The 19,725-nt window shown below is 42.8% G+C and overlaps 1 protein-coding gene across 4 annotated transcripts in view; it reads left to right on the top strand.

The window, feature by feature from the left end:
* The window catches only part of CASP7 (caspase 7, apoptosis-related cysteine peptidase), a 49,139-nt gene that overhangs the window by 16,716 nt on the left and 12,698 nt on the right, over window positions 1-19,725 (top strand). Inside the window, exon 1 of one of the 4 annotated variants that reach the window (XM_011927857.1) lies at window positions 10,835-10,930. The exons of the other annotated variants lie outside the window; for them this stretch is intronic. Within the exon in view, the coding sequence (XP_011783247.1) occupies window positions 10,896-10,930 (35 nt within the window). The 5' untranslated portion in view covers window positions 10,835-10,895. Of the gene's footprint in view, window positions 1-10,834; window positions 10,931-19,725 lie in introns of those variants that run through there. 4 annotated transcript variants of the gene reach the window in all.

Here is a 19,725-nt window from a genome sequence, read left to right as displayed (position 1 = left end):
CTTCTTTGGATTCCCTAAGCCACGTCTTACCGGGAAAGATAGCAAGGGGGATAAAGGCCGAGGTGAGGGAGTGCTCCCAGGTAGTGCTCAGGAGGGGAAGAGCTGGTGGGGGGTGGGCAGCCGGGCTCCCAACACCTCAGAGCAGACCTTGGGTCATATCATCTAACCTAGCACTTGGAAAAGTGGGAGAACCCCAACACTGTGGACCCAGATTCTGTTGTTTGCCAAACAGAGTCAAGAATATCCAATGAAATGACCAGAAAATACAGTTCTGACTCCTGGAACTTTCCAAAACCTTGAGAAATTGGTACAGGCCAACTTACTCCCCAGGGAAAGCCCCTTAGAGCCATGGGGCTTTGCTTATATGTGCTCAAAATAATGTAAAGCTGTGTGTTCCCTTGTGTATTTTAAGGTAACATACACATTTTTGTCAAGATAGTTGCAAAAGATGTAATAATATTTCACTCTTCCCCACCCTTTTTGAGTATTTGATTTCAGCAGGTTGTCTACAAGTGAAAGAGAAACATGATTATTATCATTTAATAATCATTTTGTAAGTCTTAGTAAGCCTTTTGATGTACTTCCCAGAAAATATTAAAATAAATGGTGCGTTGTAAATACTGACATTTCAAAGTCATTTCTTTAAATGTATCCAGTGGAATCTACGTCCATAGTGATTTTATAACCACCTTTATCCATTAAAAAAAATACATGAACAGCTCTCCTGTAACAGCTAGAACTTTTATATTTCTTTTTTCCCCTCAGTCTTGTTTTTTTCATTCTCTTTTCCTCCACATTTTCTTCTGATGTAATAGATTTAATTGCTTGAAAGTCTTGTTGATCACAGCACATCATATACCTATGTAACATATACACGTATGCATACGTATGTCCATATACATTTTAAGACAGTTTTCCAGATATCATGAGTATTAAAAGAAAGTTCTTCTAGACTAATTTACTGTTTCAGCTTTAAGGAATTCACAGTTGATCTAAAAAATAAATGTTAACATATCATTAATATGTTGTCATTCATCAAAATAATTATTAACTAGAAATTACATTGAAGTTTCAACTTATAATGGAATGAAGGGGCTTTTAATAAGTTAGTTTCTAAAGAAATGGACAAATAATACTTATTGCTGGAATAAGAAAGAATTTGATATTACCTTTTTCCTATTTTTCGTTTTTAGTGATAAGAAGCACTGAGAAATCATGAATAAATACATGAGATGGTAGGAGGTTTGTTATAGTCATGTCACTTAATTCTTTGAATTCTCTGAATTCCTTCTGAGTTCTGGACCAAAAAATGACAACTTGATTAGGTCTGTCCTTAATTATGTTGGAAGTAAAGAATTGGCAATTATCTAACTTACAAAAGGAATTGTTATTCAGCCTTGAAGGTATTTAATTTTTTTAGTTTCTGGGAAGTACACCAAAAAACTTGTACCTAAACTTTTCAAACAGTTGTAAACTAAATTTGCTCCTCTTTTATTTAGAGGCAGTCTGTTTAACTCAAAATGTTCCAGAAAAGATAATTAAGCATTAATAAACATTTGTCAGTATCCTTTTTTTTGATAAAATGCTTTTAAACCATATGCTTTTTTAAATATATTTTTGTCAAGACATTGGAGCTGCTAATGTAGCTCATTCATGTATGAAAATTGTCTGCTCTATAATCTAGTTGACAAAGCCAGTCCCTGTCAAACCAGTTAGCCGTACCACACTTGTTTGCTGTCAGTAAATGTCTGATACCATTTTTCAGTTCAATAAATATGTTATTAGACATCCTTGTGACAGTCATCTCGTTTCTGAATTCTAAATTCTTTTTTTTTTTTTTTTTTGAGACGGAGTCTCGCTCTGTCGCCCAGGCTGGAGTGCAGTGGCTGATCTTGGCTCACTGCAAGCTCCGCCTCCCGGGTTCACGCCATTCTCCTGCCTCAGCCTCCCAAGTAGCTGGGACTACAGGCTCCCGCCACCACACCCGGCTAATTTTTTGTATTTTTAGTAGAGACGGGGTTTCACCCTCTTAGCCAGGATGGTCTTGATCTCCTGACCTCATGATCCACCCGCCTCGGCCTCCCAACGTGCTGGGATTACAGGCGTGAGCCACTGCGCCCAGTCCTGAATTCTGAGTTCTTATTCTTGGATAGGTGAATGGATGGATGCAGGGAAGGGAAGAAGGATGCAAGGAAGAATGAAAGGGTACCAGGCCCAGCCCCATGTTGACCTGGAATCAGTGTTTGCTTTGTTGTCATAGGACTGATAGGGTTTGGCTCTGTGTCCCCACCTAAATCTCATCTCAGATTGTAATCAGCGTAATCCCTGTGTGTTGAGGGAGAGACCTGGTAGGAGGTGACTGGATTATGGGGGTGGTTTCGCCCGTGCTGTTCTGGTGATGGTGAGTTCTCACGAGATCTGATGGTTTTGTAAGTGTTTGACGGTTCCTCCTACACACACTCTGTCTCTCCTGCTGCCATGTAAGACGTGTCTGCTTCCCCTTCCACCATGCTTCCCCTTCCACCATGATTCCCCAGCCATGTGGAACTGTGAGTTAATTAAACCCCTTTTCTTTATCTAAATTACCTAGTCTTGGGTAGCATCTTCATAGCAGTTTGAGAACAGACTAATACACAGGAGTCTAGCTCAACAATAAAAATATCTTTGGAAATACTAAGGGGATGAAAAAGGCAAAGACATTAAACAAGAACCATCATCACTTCCATTTCGTTCTATTATATATTTTTTAATACATTTTTCAGTGTATACAAGCATACTTTGTTTTATTGTGCTTTGCAGATACTGTTTTTTTTGTTTGTTTTTTGTCTTTTGTTTTTTTTGAGACAGAGTCTCACTCTGTTGGCCAGGCTGGAGTGTAGTGGTGCGATTTGGCTCACTGCAGCCTCCGCCTCCCAGGTACAAGTGATTGTCCTGCCTCAGCCTCCCAAGTAGCCAGAGTATAGGTGTATACCACCACGCCTGGCTAATTTTTATATGTATTTTAGTAAGGACAGGATTTTGTCATGTTTCCCAGGCTGGTCTTGAACTCCTGACCTTAAGTGATCCACCCCCACCCCCTTGGCCTCCCAAAGTCCTGGGATTACAGGCATGAACCACCACACCTGGCCCAGATATTGCATTTTTAATAAATGGAAGGTTTGTGGCAACCCTGCAAACCTATTGCCTCCATTTTTCCAACAGCATATGCTCACTTTGTGTTTCTGTGTTACCTTTTGGTAATTCTCACAACATTTTCAGTTTTTTAATTAGTGTTATATCTGTTACTGTGATCTGTGATGAGTAATCTTTTTTCTTGTTGTTGTTCAAACCCAGGATAATCTCTGTAAATGTGATCAGTGATCTTTGATGTTACTATTGTAATTGCTTTGGGGTGTCACAAACCACACCTGTATAAGACAGCGGACTTAAAAATATTAAGTGTGTTCTTAGTGCTCCACCCACTGGCCATTCCTGTCTCTCTCCTTCTCCTTGGGCTTCTGTATTCCCTGAGACATTATTGAAATTAGGCCAATTAATAACCCCACAATGGCCTCTAAGTGTCAAGTGAAAGGAAGAGCAATATGTCTGTCACTTTAAATCAAAAGCTAGAAGTGATTCAACTTAGTGAAGGCATGTCAAAGCCAAGACAGGCCGAAAGCTAGGCCTCCTGTGCCAAACAGCCAAATTGTGAATGCAAAGGAAAAGTTCTTGAAGGAAATTAAAAGTGCTGCTGCAGTGAACACATGGATAATAACATTATGCTTATTGTTGCTGACTTGGAGAAAGTTTGAGTGGTCTGGAGAGAAGATCAAACCAGCCCCAACTTTTTCTTAAACGAAAGCCCAAGCCAGAACAAGGCCCTAACTCTGCAGTTCTTTGAAGGCTGAGAGAGGTGAGAAGGCTGCAGAAGAAAAGTTTAAAGCTAGCAATGGTTGATCCATGAGGTTTAAGGAAAGAAGCCTTCTCCATAAAGTAAAAGTTCAACATGAAGCAGCAAGTGCTGATGTAGACGCTATAGCAAGTTATCCAGAAGATCGAGCTAAGATCATTGGTGAGAGTGGCTACGCTAAACAACAGATTCTCAATGTAGACAAAACAGCCTTCTATAGGAAGAAGATACCATCTAAGATTGTCCTAGCTAGAGAAGAGAAGTCAATGCCTGGCTTCAGTGCTTTATAAGGACGCTTGACTCTCTTGTTAGGCAGACTGGTGACTTTTAAGTTGAAGCCGATGCTCATCGACCAGTCTGGAAATCTTAGAGCCCTTAAGAATTATGCTAAATCTACTGTTTCTGTGCCCGCTAAATGGAAGAACAAAGCCTGGATGACACCTGTTTATAGCATGGTTTGCTGGATGTTTTAAGCACACTGTTGAGACCTGCTGCTCAAATTAAAATAAGATTCCTTTCATTGACATTGCACCTGGTCACCCAAGAGCTCTGGTGAAGATGCAGAAGGAGATTAGTGTTTTTATGCCTGCTAAAACATCCGTTCTGCAACTCATAGATCAAGGAGTAATTTCAACTTCCAAGTCTTATTACTTAAGAAATAATGTCTTACTATTTGAGAAATATTATTTCAGAAATACATTTTATAAGGCTATAGTTGCCATAAATAATGTTGGGAATAACATTATAGTTATAGTGTTACCTTTGATGGATCTGGGCAGTTAATTGAAAACCTTCTGGAAAGGATGCACCATTCTAGATGCCAGTAAGAACATCTGTGATTTATGGGAGGATGTCAGAACATTAATAGGAGTTTGGAAGAAGTTGATTCCACTCCTCATGGATGCCTTTGATGGGTTCAAGACTTCCTTCAGTGGAGGAGGTAACTGCAGATGTGCCTGTTGTGGTGGAAATAGCAAGAGAACTAGAATTAGAAGTAGACCTGAAGATGTGGCTGAATTGCTGCAATCTCATGATAAAACTTGAACAGATAAGGAGTTTCTTCTTATGAATAAGCAAAGTAAGTGGTTTCTTGAGATGGAATCTACTGCTGGTGAATGTGCTGATATATTTTTGAAATGTATACTTAGAATATTACATAAACTTAGTTGGTAAAGCAGCCACAGAGTTTGAGAGGATTGACTTGAATTTTGTGTGTTTTTTAACTCTTTTTGTTTTATTTTAATTTCTTTTTAACACTTTTGTTGAGGGCTGACTTTCAACAGATTGCAGTGAGGGAGCTGCTCTGCTGCGTACGAAACCCCAACCCGGAAGCAGGTCATCTTTGAATGGTTTAGTGCCAGGTTCCCCGCGAATGTGCATTGCGTGATGGGCGAGAGGACAATCACCTTTCTGTTGACTTGAATTTTGAATGAAGTTGTGCTGTGAATAACGTGCTGTCAAACGGAAAGGCATGCTACAGAGAAATTGTTCATAAAAGGAAGAATCATTTGATGCAGTGAACTTCATCGCTGTCTTATTTTAAGAAATTGTCACAGCCACCCTAATTTTCAGCAACCACCACCAGATTAGTCATCAGGCATCAGTGCTGAGGCAAGACCCTCCCCACCAGCCCAGCGATTACAACCCACCAAAGGCTCAGATGATTGTTAGCATTTTTTAGCAATAAAGTATGTTTTAATTAAGATATGTATTTTTTGACATAATGCTGTTGCATACACTCAGACTGGTGTATAGTGTGAACATAACTTTTCTACCCACTGGGAAACCAAAAAAGTCAGGCGACTCCATGTATTGCAATATTTGCTTTCCTGTGGTGGTCTGAAACTGAGCTGGCAGTATATCTGAGTTGTGCCTATATTTGAATTTGGAACAGCCCAATGTGGTCCCACATACCCCCGTTACTAATGACATACTTCACCTTTACCAGACCCACATATAACTAAGAAGCCCCACCACAGTGCCTGATTCAAGGAGACTCACAGATACATCTTATTTGTCTCTTTGTGGATGACCCAGAGGTTTCATCACCCCGTGAGGTTCAGGGTGGGTGAGAAAGTCTGCCCTTCTTTTACACGGTGGGAGATGGGAGAATGGGCAAGGGAAAGGTGGTATCTCTGACAGACCAGTTTTAGAAAAAAAGTATAAGTGGCAGTTGAGGACCTGACCATTTATTCTTCCCTCAAGCCTATGCACCTCTGGGAAAGTTTTTGAGTACCTTGCTGGAAGACTTCTGCCTGAAAGACCTTTTATTTTGCAAAAATAGATGTGGTCTGTGGTATGTCCCCCCCCACCCCTCAGCTTTAAGTCCTTTGGAAAGATAAATAAGCCTGTAGGGTAGACATTATGGTCCACTCTACCTTTTTCATAGCATGACTGATGTTGATGTCATTAAAATAAACAGTAAGTATCCCGAGGTCCTCCCTGCGGTTTGGTCCTCCCTGCGGTTTGGTCCTCCCTGCAGTTTCAGGAGCGCCATGTGACCCACTGACAGATGTGGGGTGCGATGCATGGGAGTGCCACTGGCTCCTCTGGATGTTCCTTGCAGCTGATGGTGCCTTCCGCACCCCCACAACCTTCCCTCCCCTCCCATCCCATTCCATCCCATCCCACCCCATTCTAGCTCCCTTCTCTAAAGGGCTCAGAATCACTGTTAGGCAGTGCAGGAGGCAGTAGCATTTCTGACCTGTCTCTAATCAAGGACCAGATTGCCTACCTGCCCATCCCTGGAGACATGAAGGATCCTGGGTTGCAGAAAGAAATATCCCCTTCCCCAAAAAGCCGGGGTGGGACTCACAGGTCTCAAATATTAATAGTTTCAAGCCCCTAGACTTGTCTTGGCCTTTTTTTTTTTGCCTCACAGCCACTAGATGGCAGGACAGCATTGTTTTATCTCCAGTCCGTAGGCACTAAAAATCCAGCCTGTTCTTTCAAAAAAAAATTGAATGATTTTGTAATTTTCTGATTATTGAAGAACATGTAGAAAACACGGAAAAGCACAAAAAATTCAAAATATTTTAAAGTTAGTAAAGCATTCCGGTTTTTAGTTATTCAGAGGAAATCGTTATGGAGCCAGTCCATATTCATTTATGAACCATAGTTTATAGAACAGGGTCTAGGGTCCTCCTTGCACTTGAAGAGGGTTCTCTCTTGATGTAAATATAACCCTATAGTCCTTGCCCTGGATATAAAGTCAAAGTTTTAACCAAATGCCTAGGCACAGCTACAGAAAATAATAACTAATTGCTGAATTGTAGGACATAGCCTGGGAGCTGTGGCAGGTTGGGGAGGGAAGGATAAGGAAGGACTGGAGGAGGAGCTGAAACTTGAGTTGTCAGGAAAAGCAGGGGGTTATCAGGGGACCGGTGGAACCTCAGGGCCAGGGTGGAGATGATTCAGGCAAGGCCACCGTCATGGCTTCTGCCTAGGAAAGTGGGCAGAATCTGCTGAACAGGGTGAGTTTGGTCTTAATAGCATAGGCCACAAGGAGCCATTGTAGGTCCAAGATGAAGCCCTGGCCAACAGCCTAGAAGATGTTCTCTCCTAGGAACCTGAGAAATCGGAGGCTCCCTTCTGAACTCTGCTCAAGGTCAGAATTTAAGAAAAGGAAAAAACGGGGAAGACAGGTTTCACGCAGTCTCAAATTTCCCCTGGGCCTCCGTGGAGTCTCGTGTGTCTCTGCCGAGGAGTTTGTTTACCCTTCTGGTTTCCCAGTGGAAGAGCGCAAAAGAAAAGATCTATTCTCAACAAATGCTAAACTTCCTATTTTCCAGGCACTGGCTCGGGTCACATGGGTTTTACCCTTGGCATCATCTGTGTTTTCCAGCCTTTGCCCGCTGGAGGGTGGCTAATAAATGCCATTTGTTTATAATTCTCTCTCCTGGAGGCATCTTGGGCTTCTCTTCACCAGTGAGTGTTATATGTAAACACATCTCTGTAAAAAAATATGTTACTTGTATAATTATAAGGAAGATCCAAGTGGCAGGCTTTTTCATTTGGAGAGGGGGTAAAAAACCGTTTTAGAAGACACAATGCTTTGGAATCAGAGACAAGAACAAAGAAGGCAGACCTTCATTCATTCCAAAGAGTATGTTTCAAGTTAAGCAAAAATTGTGCCGTGATGCCCATTGATTGAAAGGGGCCAGATCTGGGTCCACTAAAAAATATATGAACATTGAAATTTATGCAGGGCATTTACTTTTCAATAAAGGAAGGATTCAAATTCAGCTGCCAGAAAATTAGAGACCTGTCTCCCAAATTTGTACATAGAGAATGATAAAGATTTAATGCTGTATTTGAAGCAGTGATGACACTATGTAAAATAATAGAAGTAGCGAAGTTGAGTGAGACAACCGGGGTTCAGATCCTGGCCCTTCCTCCCACTTACTGTTTGAGAGACTGTAGCAAGTCAGGTGACCTTCTTGTGCCTCAGCTTCCTTATCTGCAAAATAGAGATATTAATTTCTGCCCACAGGATTGTTATAAGAATCAGAGTAACTGTCAGCTTCCTGAATTTCCTGAATGTGCCTACTGAAGAAGAAATCATAGAATCGTGATTTTAACACTGGGAGAACCCCTTAAAATGTAACTTACCTAATTCCCTTCATTATGATCAAGGAAAGGAAGACCAGAGAGGTGAAGCGTAGCCACCCAGCAGGACCAGGACCGAGACACAGGCCTAACTTGTGGTCCAGGGCTCCCCCCAGCATCAGGCGGCACCCACGACTGTGGTGGCACCAGGCTGTTCATCTACATTAATCCACCCACAGAGTGGTTTTTTCCTTCCACCCAAGTGGGTCAGCAAATTTTCTTCATATACACAGCCTCCTCTCTGCTTCACTTTGGCGGAGGGATGGTATAGGGATAGCTGTCCCAGCAGGGCGAGCAATGGGCTTTCCAGTGGCAGAGGAATGGCATAGGGATAGCTGTCCCAGCAGGGCGAGCAATGGGCTTTCCAGTGAAGAGGGCCAAGTGCACATTTCAGGAGCAGCAAGCACAGGACACCAAAATGTAAGTGGAGGTCTAGGAATGGCAAAGCTGTAGCTTCTGCATCTGTGGGATACCTCCAGTTCTTTTCAGTTATTGCTCTTCTAGAGGGGAAAAATTAACTCAAAGTGAAAAGGTAAGGTAAATCATCAGCTTTTCACAGTAATAGAAACCTAGAACAGTATTAGCAGAGAAAAATTAAACCTAGTAATAGAAAAGTACTATGAAAACATAACCAGTTGCTTCTCACATGAACATGTGATCACAGATAGGAAATGTGAGCATGACATTGCATGTTTAACCCCTGAGCTGCTGGCTTGCTTTCTCTCAAGGATCTGTGATGGTGAGAATTTTGTTTGTTTTGTTTTGAGATGGAGTCTCATTCTGTTGCCCAGGCTGGAGTGCAGTGGTGTGATCTCGCCTCCCTGCAACCTCCACCTCCCAGGTTCAAGCAATTCTTGTGCCTCAGCCTCCCGAGTAGCTGGGATTACAGGCACATGCCACCACTCCTGGCTAATTTTTTTTGTGTTTTTAGCAGAGACAGGGTTTCACCATGTTGGCCAAGCTTGTCTCAAACTCCTGACCTCAGGTGATCTGCCTGCCTTGGCCTCCCAAAGTGCTGGGATTACAGACATGAGCCACCCTGCATGCCAGTGGTCAGTTTTAAGGGGAAAAGATGGGTGGAGTGATTAAATAAGGACTGAAGTATGTTAGCTCTTCTAATGCTGGACCCTGCAGCCGTAATACAGACCTATTGTATCTTCCACTCAGTCTATTAGGCTATTTAAAGACAATTCAACCTTTTATTCCTTCCCCTACCCCAGATGATTTGTTTTAAAGTCATTTGTCAATTTTTATTGTCAGGGACCCTACTTTTTTTTTTTTTTTTTAGGGGAAAGAGGGAAATGTGGAGGTTAATGTGTTTTGGTGAGGGGGATGTATTCTTCTCCTTAGCCTCTTTTAAACTGAGTTTGCTTCCCCGTGTCTGTATTTTTGCAACTGAATTTCAGAGAAAAAATGTATAGAGCGAATTTTCTCTCTTGTTCACAGCCCTGAGGATGGCAGATGATCGAGAGGCTTGTGCAGGGTAGCAGGTGTCATAAGCTCATTCTATCAGCTTCACACCCTTTCTAGACTGTGGTCCTGAACCAAGAAATTGAGAAAAGCATTGCTGAGCAGTTCACTTTATAAGTGTTTTGTTTTTCTGTGTTCGCATTTTCCTTGTTGCATTTGGAGGGTTGAGATGGGGAAATACAGCAACGCCTGGATCTTTATGCAAGATCGTTGAAAACTGTTTGTATGCCTCGTTTGAAAATGAAGAGCTTTGGTATGCTTCCATGGTCTCCTATTATTTTTATTATTCACTTGAGTGCCTTTAAAGGAAAAACAGAACCTAATGAACCTGAACTCTTTACTTCACCACCCACTTCCTGCTTTCGTTGATTAACTTACATATAGTTTGACATGTTTTGCCATCATGTGAGTGCTGTTTTGCAGCCTGTCATAGATTTGGCACTTCAGTGGGTTGACCATGAGTGACGCTCATCAACTTTAACTCTGTGATGGTTTGTTCTGTTGATACTCTGTCTCTTGCTCAGCTATTCCCCTGTTGTTTCCGATTTTTCACTCTTAATGATTGTGCTCCTGGCTGCATGTTTATGGAAATTTGTTTGTGTTTTTCCTTTGGACCCCATGTTCACAGACAGTTGCTTTTTTCCACAGGGAGCCATCCCAGGGTTGGGGGGTGCTACAATCGGGAGCTGGGGCATTTCTGCCGGTCAGCAGAGAAGGGAGAGGCCAGTGTGACCTTCCCAGCCCGAGTTTGAATGGTCCTATGGAAAACTCCAGCGTGCAGTTCACTGCTGATTCAGTCACAGGCCTTCAGGGCCAGGCGGCCTGTGCCAGTCTTATCCCCTGCTGAGCTCCGAGCATGTTGAGTTTTTATTATTACAGAGAAGAAGGAAACTCACTTCCTGTCGTCTCAGGGCACAGCCTAGTTCTGATGCAAAGGGAACTGTTTTCGGATGGAGACACTAGGTACTACCTTCACTCTTTCTTTTCTTCTCTGTCTTGCTCTGTGCCTTGGTATGTTAGGACCGTGGGGATGCCCTCTGTTGAGATGTTGAGACCATGAATGAATCATCCCAAAAATATTTAGACAAAGCAGCTACGAAAACCAGAGCTCTAGTTCCGAATGAAGCAGCTCTGGGGAAATGTGAGCCTGGTGGTGTGTTTACTTTCATGCTGATGAATGTCTGCAGGCAGACAGAGCTACTGGGAATCCTATTCATGGTGATGCTTTAGAAAATTAATCGCAGTGGGCTTCTTGCATGCTTATATTCTTTTCCAAATATAGAAAGGCATAATTCACATTTTGAGTAGCCTGGGGGATCCATAAGAGGATAAAACCTGTATTTATCCACTCCAGTGATGGGGAAAATTATACTTGCACCCGGAGTGGATTGTAAAAATCCATTGTACTCTTTCTAAGGTTTTTCAGTTCTTTGTAAAGTAGGCAGAATATTTTTATCCTATAATGTTTTCTGATTCAAGTTGCTGTAGGCTCTTCAAGGAGGCCTTTTTATCTAAATAATCATGAGAGCTTGGTTATAATTTTTTGACTCTTGACTCTGTTGTAGTGAAAATGACTGAGTTGAGCTCACACTGTGAAATTAGAAGTTGCAAGAAATGGCTGTCTACCTAAGAAGTTAGGACAGTCTGGTTCCTTCCTGATAGTTGATGCTGGCATTATTTGTGTTCCTAGCAGAGATTTATGCTTATCTGAACACATCTGGAAACAAAGATAATGGTACTTGCCCATATTGGCAAGAAAACTCAACATGAAGAAAGAGTTGGGATGATTAGGAAGCACTGGATTCAACCTGCTCTGTTAATTAACTTTCCTTTGCATTTTAGTGCACACTTAAGTGCACTGAATAAGTCATTCTACCATGATATTGTAGTGTGTTGTGATCTTGCTTGTCTGGTCCTAAGCATAGTGATTTAGTAGCCAGATTTCTTTTTTTAAATCCGCAGTGAATTGTGGAACACAGAAGCTTTTAAGCAGATTTAGAACTTTCAATTCACTGCTGTGGTTTATCTTGGACTTTGCACTTAATGGCAGATTCTAAAACAAGAATCAGATGTTTCTTCGCAAAGTAATCTTAGTAAAAGTCTTCAGAATGTAAAAAGGGCCAAAGTAAAGGTAGTTGCATCAGCAATTAGCAAAGAGAGGAAAAAGAGGAGGATGGATAGAATGGGAAGTGATAAACTCTGGAGGAAAAAATACCCTGGCCAGTTTTATTTGCCTTGTCTTTCTTTGCCTCTCGTCTGCACTTTGCAGAATCAGTGGGATAATGATTGTTAATTCAATTTGTAAAGCATAAGCCTATAAAAATACTCATACTTCTTCATGGTGACTTAAAAAATATCTGAAGTGGTTCCTCCACCGTTTGTATCGTTCATCAGCTTCCGAAGAAAGACTTATTCCCATTGATTTGGACTTGAAAGAATCTCAGCGGCCTTTTCCTCCTGCCTCCCCTTTTGGCAGGGTACAACAGTTCTCACATGCTTCAACATCTTCTGCTGTGAGGTCCTAGGAACCTGGAGAAACAAAAACAGCCACTTTTAGAAAATCATGTCTTTGGGGATGATCGCCAGCTGAAGAAGTTTCTAATCTGAACTTTTGAAAGCATTTTATTTTCTTTCTTATTCCCTCCCCAGCTCTCACACCTGGGAGAACCTGCTGGGCTGAGCTATGGACCGTTGTCTTCTTTGTGCCATTGGCTAATTAATTAGCACAGTCTCCTGGGAGCCCTTGAGGCCCTTTCTGCTCTCCAGTAGCAGTTGTTTATCTGATGATCTGCTCGGTTCCAGCAGCTGATTTCCAAACAGACAGGAACTCTATTTGCTGCTGGGACTGGGATTACAAAGCGTGCCTCCTCTGACTGTGCTAAGAGTGAATTACTGCTCACACCGAGGCTGCCCCGGGGACTCTACACAGTTTGTCACAAAGGAAGGAGACTCTAAGGATGACACTGCCTGCTGGGGCATTTCCTGGAAGGATTTTGGTGGTGGCATTAAAGGAATTTCAGTTTAATGTTCAGCTCAGCGGTCACTGCTAGGAGACCTTGCAGGTTTCATGGAGAGTTGTAAATTGCCCCCGTGGCCCTAAATACACCCTCACTGCTGCAGAGGGGCACCTTCCAGAGGCTGTGCTTCCTGAGGTATGTCAGGTTCCATCTTCTGGCCAAGAACCAAGGAGGCAAAAGGCTGTGCACAGCTGGAGAGGTGTTCGGTACAGTGGAGCGAGCTGGTGTTCTCCGCCCCACACGGGAGTGCGCATCCGCACCATGCAGGAATGCGGGGCCAACATCTTCCGTCAACTTCTCCGCTTCCTCGGGCTCTGGAAGTAGGCGAGGGAATTGAAACAAGATCAGAGACAGCAATGAAAGGTCAGAGCCAAGAGGGCCCATGCAGTGGACAGACAGGCTTTTGTCTTGACCCTTAGGCTTCAGAGGGTCCGAGATGCTCAGACCCTCTGCTGCTGCCGTCGTTCTGCACGTTGCTTTTGTTCTGTGCTTAACGCTGCTTACTGGAGATCGTCCCAGGAAGACGCCCACTCCTGACCTGAGACTCATTCTGTAGGTCTAGAGCAAAGTGTAGGAATCCGAATTTTAACAAAGATGAGAAACTCTGGAATAGGAGACTTGGTGTTACACCTCGGAATGAATCTAGGCTCTATTCCTCTCTGGCTTTGTAATTTTGGACAAGCCGATTTCATCTGTCTGTGAAATGGAGTTAATACCTCATAGAAGATTAAATGAGATAATGTATGTAAAGCGGTAAATGATGAAAAAGTGACATTATATCTTTATTCTTGTTGTTATTGCTGACACAGAGGAGTAAGAAGTTTAGAAGACTAGGCAGAGGGATAAAGTCACAGTGAAAAATAGAAAAGTGGGGCGTCTAGGGAGCCCTCTCAATTAGCACAAAAAATTATGAATCCAGTGATCTTCAGAGTAAGCCAGATCTTGAAATCCATTTGTAGCAAGCAAATGACTTTTAACTATTAAATGGTAATTATTAGTTTAGCGTTTCGAATAACTTATTTGCATATAATAAAAAAGTTACACAGTCAGAGTTCTTTCCACTCTTGCTTGCTGTCTGCTCCCAGCTCCCTGTAACACAGATGACCACTCGGAAAGACAGACATAATAATGAACCAGCGTCATTGTCAGGAGTAAATACCCGAGATTCGTTGTCTCACAGCCACGGAAAACTAGGACACAGACACACAAATACTGAGGTTCAGAGTGGAAGTTTAATAAGCAAAAGAGAGAGAAGTGCTCTCTCTGCTGCAGAGAGAGGGGTCCAAGAGAAATGGGTTGCTGGTTCCGCAGTGGAATGCAAGGAGTTTCATAGATGAGCTTGAGGAGGTGATGGCTGATTTACATAGGGTGCAAAAGATTGGTTGGACCAGATGTGCCATTTGCATAGGGCATGAAAAAGCTGACCACCTCACCCTCATCTTTTATTATGCAGCTGGTTCTCCACCTGGCCAGTGCCATGTTACCTGTTTCCTTACTGTACACATGGTGACAAAGAAAAGGGAAGATGGAGCCTCCCTGTTAAACATACCTGGCCCTTAAGTAGCCCTTTTCTATTGGCACAGCTGCCGGCGTTCACCCGTGCAAGCTTCTAGCTTGCTTATCTGTGTCTGTAGCTCGATTTTTGAGGCTGCTCTTTGTTAAAAAAAAAAGAAAAAGAAAAAGAAATTATTTGGGGGCTTTTTGTTAAAAGGGAAATTCTGTGGAGGACTCTTACACTCTTACTATCTGCCTAAATAATTTCTATCTCCTGTATCAATAACAGTAATAATCATGATGTTTATTTACCACTTACAACAGGACACACACTGTTCTAAATGTTTTGTGAATATTAACTTGTTTACAAGCTCTGAGCTAGATGCTGTTATTTTATCCTTTTAACAAATGAGGAAACACAAGCACAGAGAGGTTAAGTAACTTGCCCACAGTCACACAGCTATGCGGTAGAACAGGGATTCAAATCCACGCAGTCCAGCCCCTGAATCCATGGATTTATCTACTGCATCATCCGTCCAGTGTCTCTTTATGCAGATATGAGCAAATCTAAACATCTTTTCTTCTCAGTTTTTTTCAAAAGGTAGCACACTGCTGCCATTGTTCTGCACTTTGGTTTTGTTCTGCACTTAACACGAGTTATTGGAGATTGTCCCACATCAGAACATAAAGAGCTTCCTCATTCTTGCTTACAGTACTGTGTGATTTTGATTAAAGAACCCTCCCTTTATGATCCAACCTGGTTATTGTGGGAGCACGTGACTAATTGAATAAGCTTATGTCTGCCAGATAGCTCTTGTAATTGAGATGTGCTGTGAAGGTTCAACATTGGAAATGGGAGAGTCGGGGGAAATGAGGGAAGAAAACTTATTACTCCAAAAATGTTTCCAAGTAGTATTAGGTCTCCCACCTGAAAGAAATACTGAAGCAAAAGAGTTGTCCTGCATTCCTGCAGAATCAGCAGGAAGGGGCTGCCCTGAATCAACTCCCTCTCAGAAATCTGTTCTCTTCCTATATGTGAACTTTGAGCCTAATGAGACTGTACCTAATGAGTGTCTCCGCAGCAGCCTTGCAACAAGAACTGGTAAAATGGAAGTGCAGGTACCAGTGTGCCCCTCCCTCACCTGCCCCTGACATGTCCTGCTGGTCACCAGGCAGGATGGCAGCTCCATTTACCTGATCTCCATCTAAACTGGAGGTGGCCCAGGGCCTCTGACTGTGGTGTTTCTTCAGCACGAAACGCTCTTCACTCATTCACAAAACACTGTTGGGCACTGTTGTAGAAGCTGGGGAACTGCAGTGAAGTCGTCCAGGTCCTGCCCTCATAGAGTTTATACTCTAGCAGGAGACAATATAGCTCTAATTTGAGATCAGGTGATGAATTTAAAAGTTAAAGCAGGGGCCGGTGCGATGGTTCACGCCTGTAATCCCAGCACTTTGGGAGGCCGAGGCGGGCAGATTACCTGAGGTTAGGAGTTTGAGACCAACCTACCCAACATGGTGAAACCCCATCTCTACTAAAAATACAAAAAAATTACCCAGGCATGGTGGTGTGCGCCTGTAATCCCAGCTACTCTGGAGGCTGAGGCAGGAGTGGGAAGGAAAAAGTGGATATAATAAGGGTAGTAACTCATGTAGGCCCTGCGGGCTATGGTCAGGACCCTGGAGTTCCTTCCCAACATATGAGAAAACCACTGGATGGCTCTGGGCAAGGAACTAATCTGACTGACTGGATTTATCCTTTTTTTTTTTTTTTTTTTTTTTTTTTTGGTTAAAGTACAGGGTCTCTGTTGCCGAGGCTGGAATGCAATGGTGCGATCTCAGCTCACTGCAGCCTCTGCCTCCCAGGCTCAAGTGATCCTCCCACCTCAGCCTCCCAAGCAGCTGGGACTATAGGCGTGCACCACCATGCCTGGCTTTATTTATTTATTTGTATTTTTTGTGGAGACCAAGTTTCTCCATGTCACCCAGGTTGTTTGAACTTCTGGCCTCGTGATCTGCCCACGCTGGCCTTGGAAAGTGTTGGGATTACAGGTATGAGCCACCACACCTGGCCTTACCATTTTTAAAAGCTCATTTTGGAGAGAAGCCAGTTAGGAGGCAATGGTGGACATCAGGTCAGAAGATGATGTAGCTTGAGCCTTCCAGGGTCCTGGCCTGAGGGAGCAAGCAGCATAATGCCCAATGAACTAGGGTTGTTGCATGCAGAAACAAGAGACCAAGGGACAGTGGCCAGCTCCACTGGGTAGGAACCATCGTGGGTGCCCTGGGTCCTGCCATGCCCTGTGATCCTCCGCAAGCAGATCTGAGCTGTGCAGGGGAGAGCTGCACCAGAACTGAGGCCAGCAGGGACACCCTGAAGGCTTCTGAAACCCTGGAACAGAGTTTCACAGGGAGCCCTGGGAGGGCTTTAAATGGTGATGGTGGGATCTGATTTCTCTTTTATTTTTTTTCCTTTTTTTTTCTAGACAGAATCTTGCTCTGTCACCCAGGCTGGAGTACAAAGGCATGATCTTGGCTCACTGCAACCTCCACCTCCTGAGTTCAAGTGATTCTTCTGCCTCAGCCTCCCCAGTAGCTTGGGATTACAGGCACATGCCACCACGCCCAGCTAATTTTTGTATTTTGTAGAGACAGGGTTTCACCATGTTGGCCAGGCTGGTCTTGAACTCCCGACCTCAGGTGATCTGCCCGCCTTAGCCTCCCAAAGTGCGGGGAATACAGACATGAGCCACCATGCCCAGCTTGATTTCTCTTTTTAAAGGAACACTCAGGCTCACAGGAATCTTGAGTGAACATTACCCACTCTCCTCTTCCATTCCCACATTTGTCTTATCCATTGGCTTTGTTCTGCCCAATCTTTGCCAGTCTATCCTCTTGGCTGCTCAGGCCACATGGTAAAACATGGCAGCCACCAACTCTCATTTTAATCACCTTGACAGAGACTGACCCATTTTCTCAGTTTCAGTTCTCAAATTCCCAGGGAAGAGGGCTGATTGGCCCAACCTGGGGATCAGGTGCCCCCTGGACCCATCAGTGGTGGCTGCAGGGTCAAGTGGGCCGGATGACGAATCACTTTCTACCAATATGGTGGCTCTCATTGTAACCTCAAAGGGAGAATGGGGATGAAAGGGATATAATCCCCGGGGGAAAGAAGGTACCCCAAAACAACACAGCTCTTAGGTGGAAGCCTAATCTCTTAGACTCTCATTCCTGCCGAATATATCTATAAGCAGTAGACTTTTTGTCCCTCTCCCCCTTTTTTTCTGATGCTTTCCTCCTGATGCCTTCTAGATAATCATTTGCACCTTTTCTTTGTCTGTCTCCAGTTACATGCTTTAATCTAATCATCAGGGTCTGCTTCTTCAAAGTTAAGCTATTGACGGAGTTTTCCCAAAGCCAGCTCTTCTTAGGAAGATGAATTCAATGGGGTTGAATTGATAGTCACTCACAAACACACATCTGTGGTCTGGGAAGATGTGAGTTTAACAAAAAGCTATTTTGGTTAGAAGGAAAAATTAATATTGACTGACTCAAATCCAGAAAGAGGAAGCAGATACCAAGTTTATTTTGAAAAATAAGAGTTCATTTTAGGGGCAGACTAGCTAAGTTCTTTTGCTTAGAAGGAGAAATTAATATTGGCAGACTCAAATCCAGAAGGAGGAAGCAGATACTAAGTTCACTTTGAAAAATAGGAGTTCAATTTAGGGGCAGACTAGGTATCACCCTTTTGAGATATTTACCAGGAGTGAGGACCATATTTCATATTCAATTTTAAGGTACTTTTCATAACCATGGACAGTGTTTTCTTAAAGTGTTTATCTTTCTTCCTCTGTTGTGTTCTTTTTATGTAACCAGTTAATTTTCCAAATTTTATTCTGATAGAACCAGAGTCCTTTTATTTTTCACATAACATATCTAATTCTGTGCTTCTCATAAAGGATGCTTGCTAGTTTTGTTTTGCTCATCACTGAGGATGAGCTAATGACAGCTTTAAAAAAATGCCAGCTTGTTTTTTACTTTGATATCATCATTGAGATCCATACCACAGAAGAAAGAAGTAGGACTTTATCTCTGAAAGGATTTTAGTGCATAAACTATGACTTCCAGCCTGCTAGACTTCATGCTACTCTTAGGATCTTTGAATAGCCTTAAATTAGCTGCAGGACCCAGGAAGTTTGCTCTGAAATTCAGTTGACATGTTAAGAACCTACTTTAGGCCAGACACAGTGGCTCACACCTGTAATCCCAATACTTTGGGAGGGCAAGGCGGGTGGATCACCTGAGGTCAGGAGTTCAAGACCAGCCTGGGCAACATGCTGAAACCATGTCTACTAAAAATACAAAAATTAGCTGGGCATGGTAGTGCACGCCTGTAATCACAGCTACTCAGGAGGCCGAGCATGAGAATCGCTTGAACCTGGGAGGAGGAGGTTGCAGTGAGCTGAGATCGTGCCACTGCACTCCAGCCTGAGTGACAGAGAGAGACTCCATCTCAAAAATAAATAAATAAATAAAAACTCTACCTATTCAGTATTCTTTTCTTTTATCCCATTCTGGTATTTTCTGAAGGGTTGTGAAGAGCACTGGTTGAAGCCCACCCTGAAACTACCTTGGTAGAGGGGTTAACTGGGCCAGGAGACCTAATTTCAGAAAGGTCACAGATTATATTCCACCCTCCACAAAAGTAACCTGGAAGATGAGTGAATCCTGTCCTGAATTTTAGTATCAAAAACAGTGTTTGTTTAAAGAAAAAATAGTCTAGTAGAGAAAGCACACGCTTTGGGGTCAGATCACCAGGAATCACATACCAACTCTGAACTTGAATTTTCTTGTCTACACAAAGGCAGCATGGCTGTGAGAACATGCAGCGATTTTATAAAGCTCCTGGGCCATAGGTGGCAGGTGTACTAATAAGAAATAGCTGCGTAAATATACTTCTTTTGGACTTATGTACTATTTTTGCATTGGTTGCCTCTGTTTTTGAGGTCTTACTCAAGAAATCTTTGCCCAGACCAATGTCCTGGAGAGTTTCCCCAACATTTTCTTCTAGTAGTTTCATAGTTTCAGGTCTTAGCTTTAAATCTTTCATCCATTTTTATTTAATTTTTGTATATGGCAATAGTTAGGGATCCAGTTCCATTCTTTTGCATATGGTTATCTAGTTTTCCCAGCACCATTTATTGAAGACATTGTCCTTACCCCAATGTATGTTCTTAGCCCCTTTGT

Source organism: Colobus angolensis, unplaced genomic scaffold (genome assembly GCF_000951035.1).
Source record: "Colobus angolensis palliatus isolate OR3802 unplaced genomic scaffold, Cang.pa_1.0 Scaffold75, whole genome shotgun sequence".
NCBI classification, from domain to species: Eukaryota; Metazoa; Chordata; class Mammalia; order Primates; family Cercopithecidae; genus Colobus; species Colobus angolensis.
Note: the sequence above shows the minus strand (reverse complement) of the source record. Positions and strands in the feature narration are given on the sequence as shown.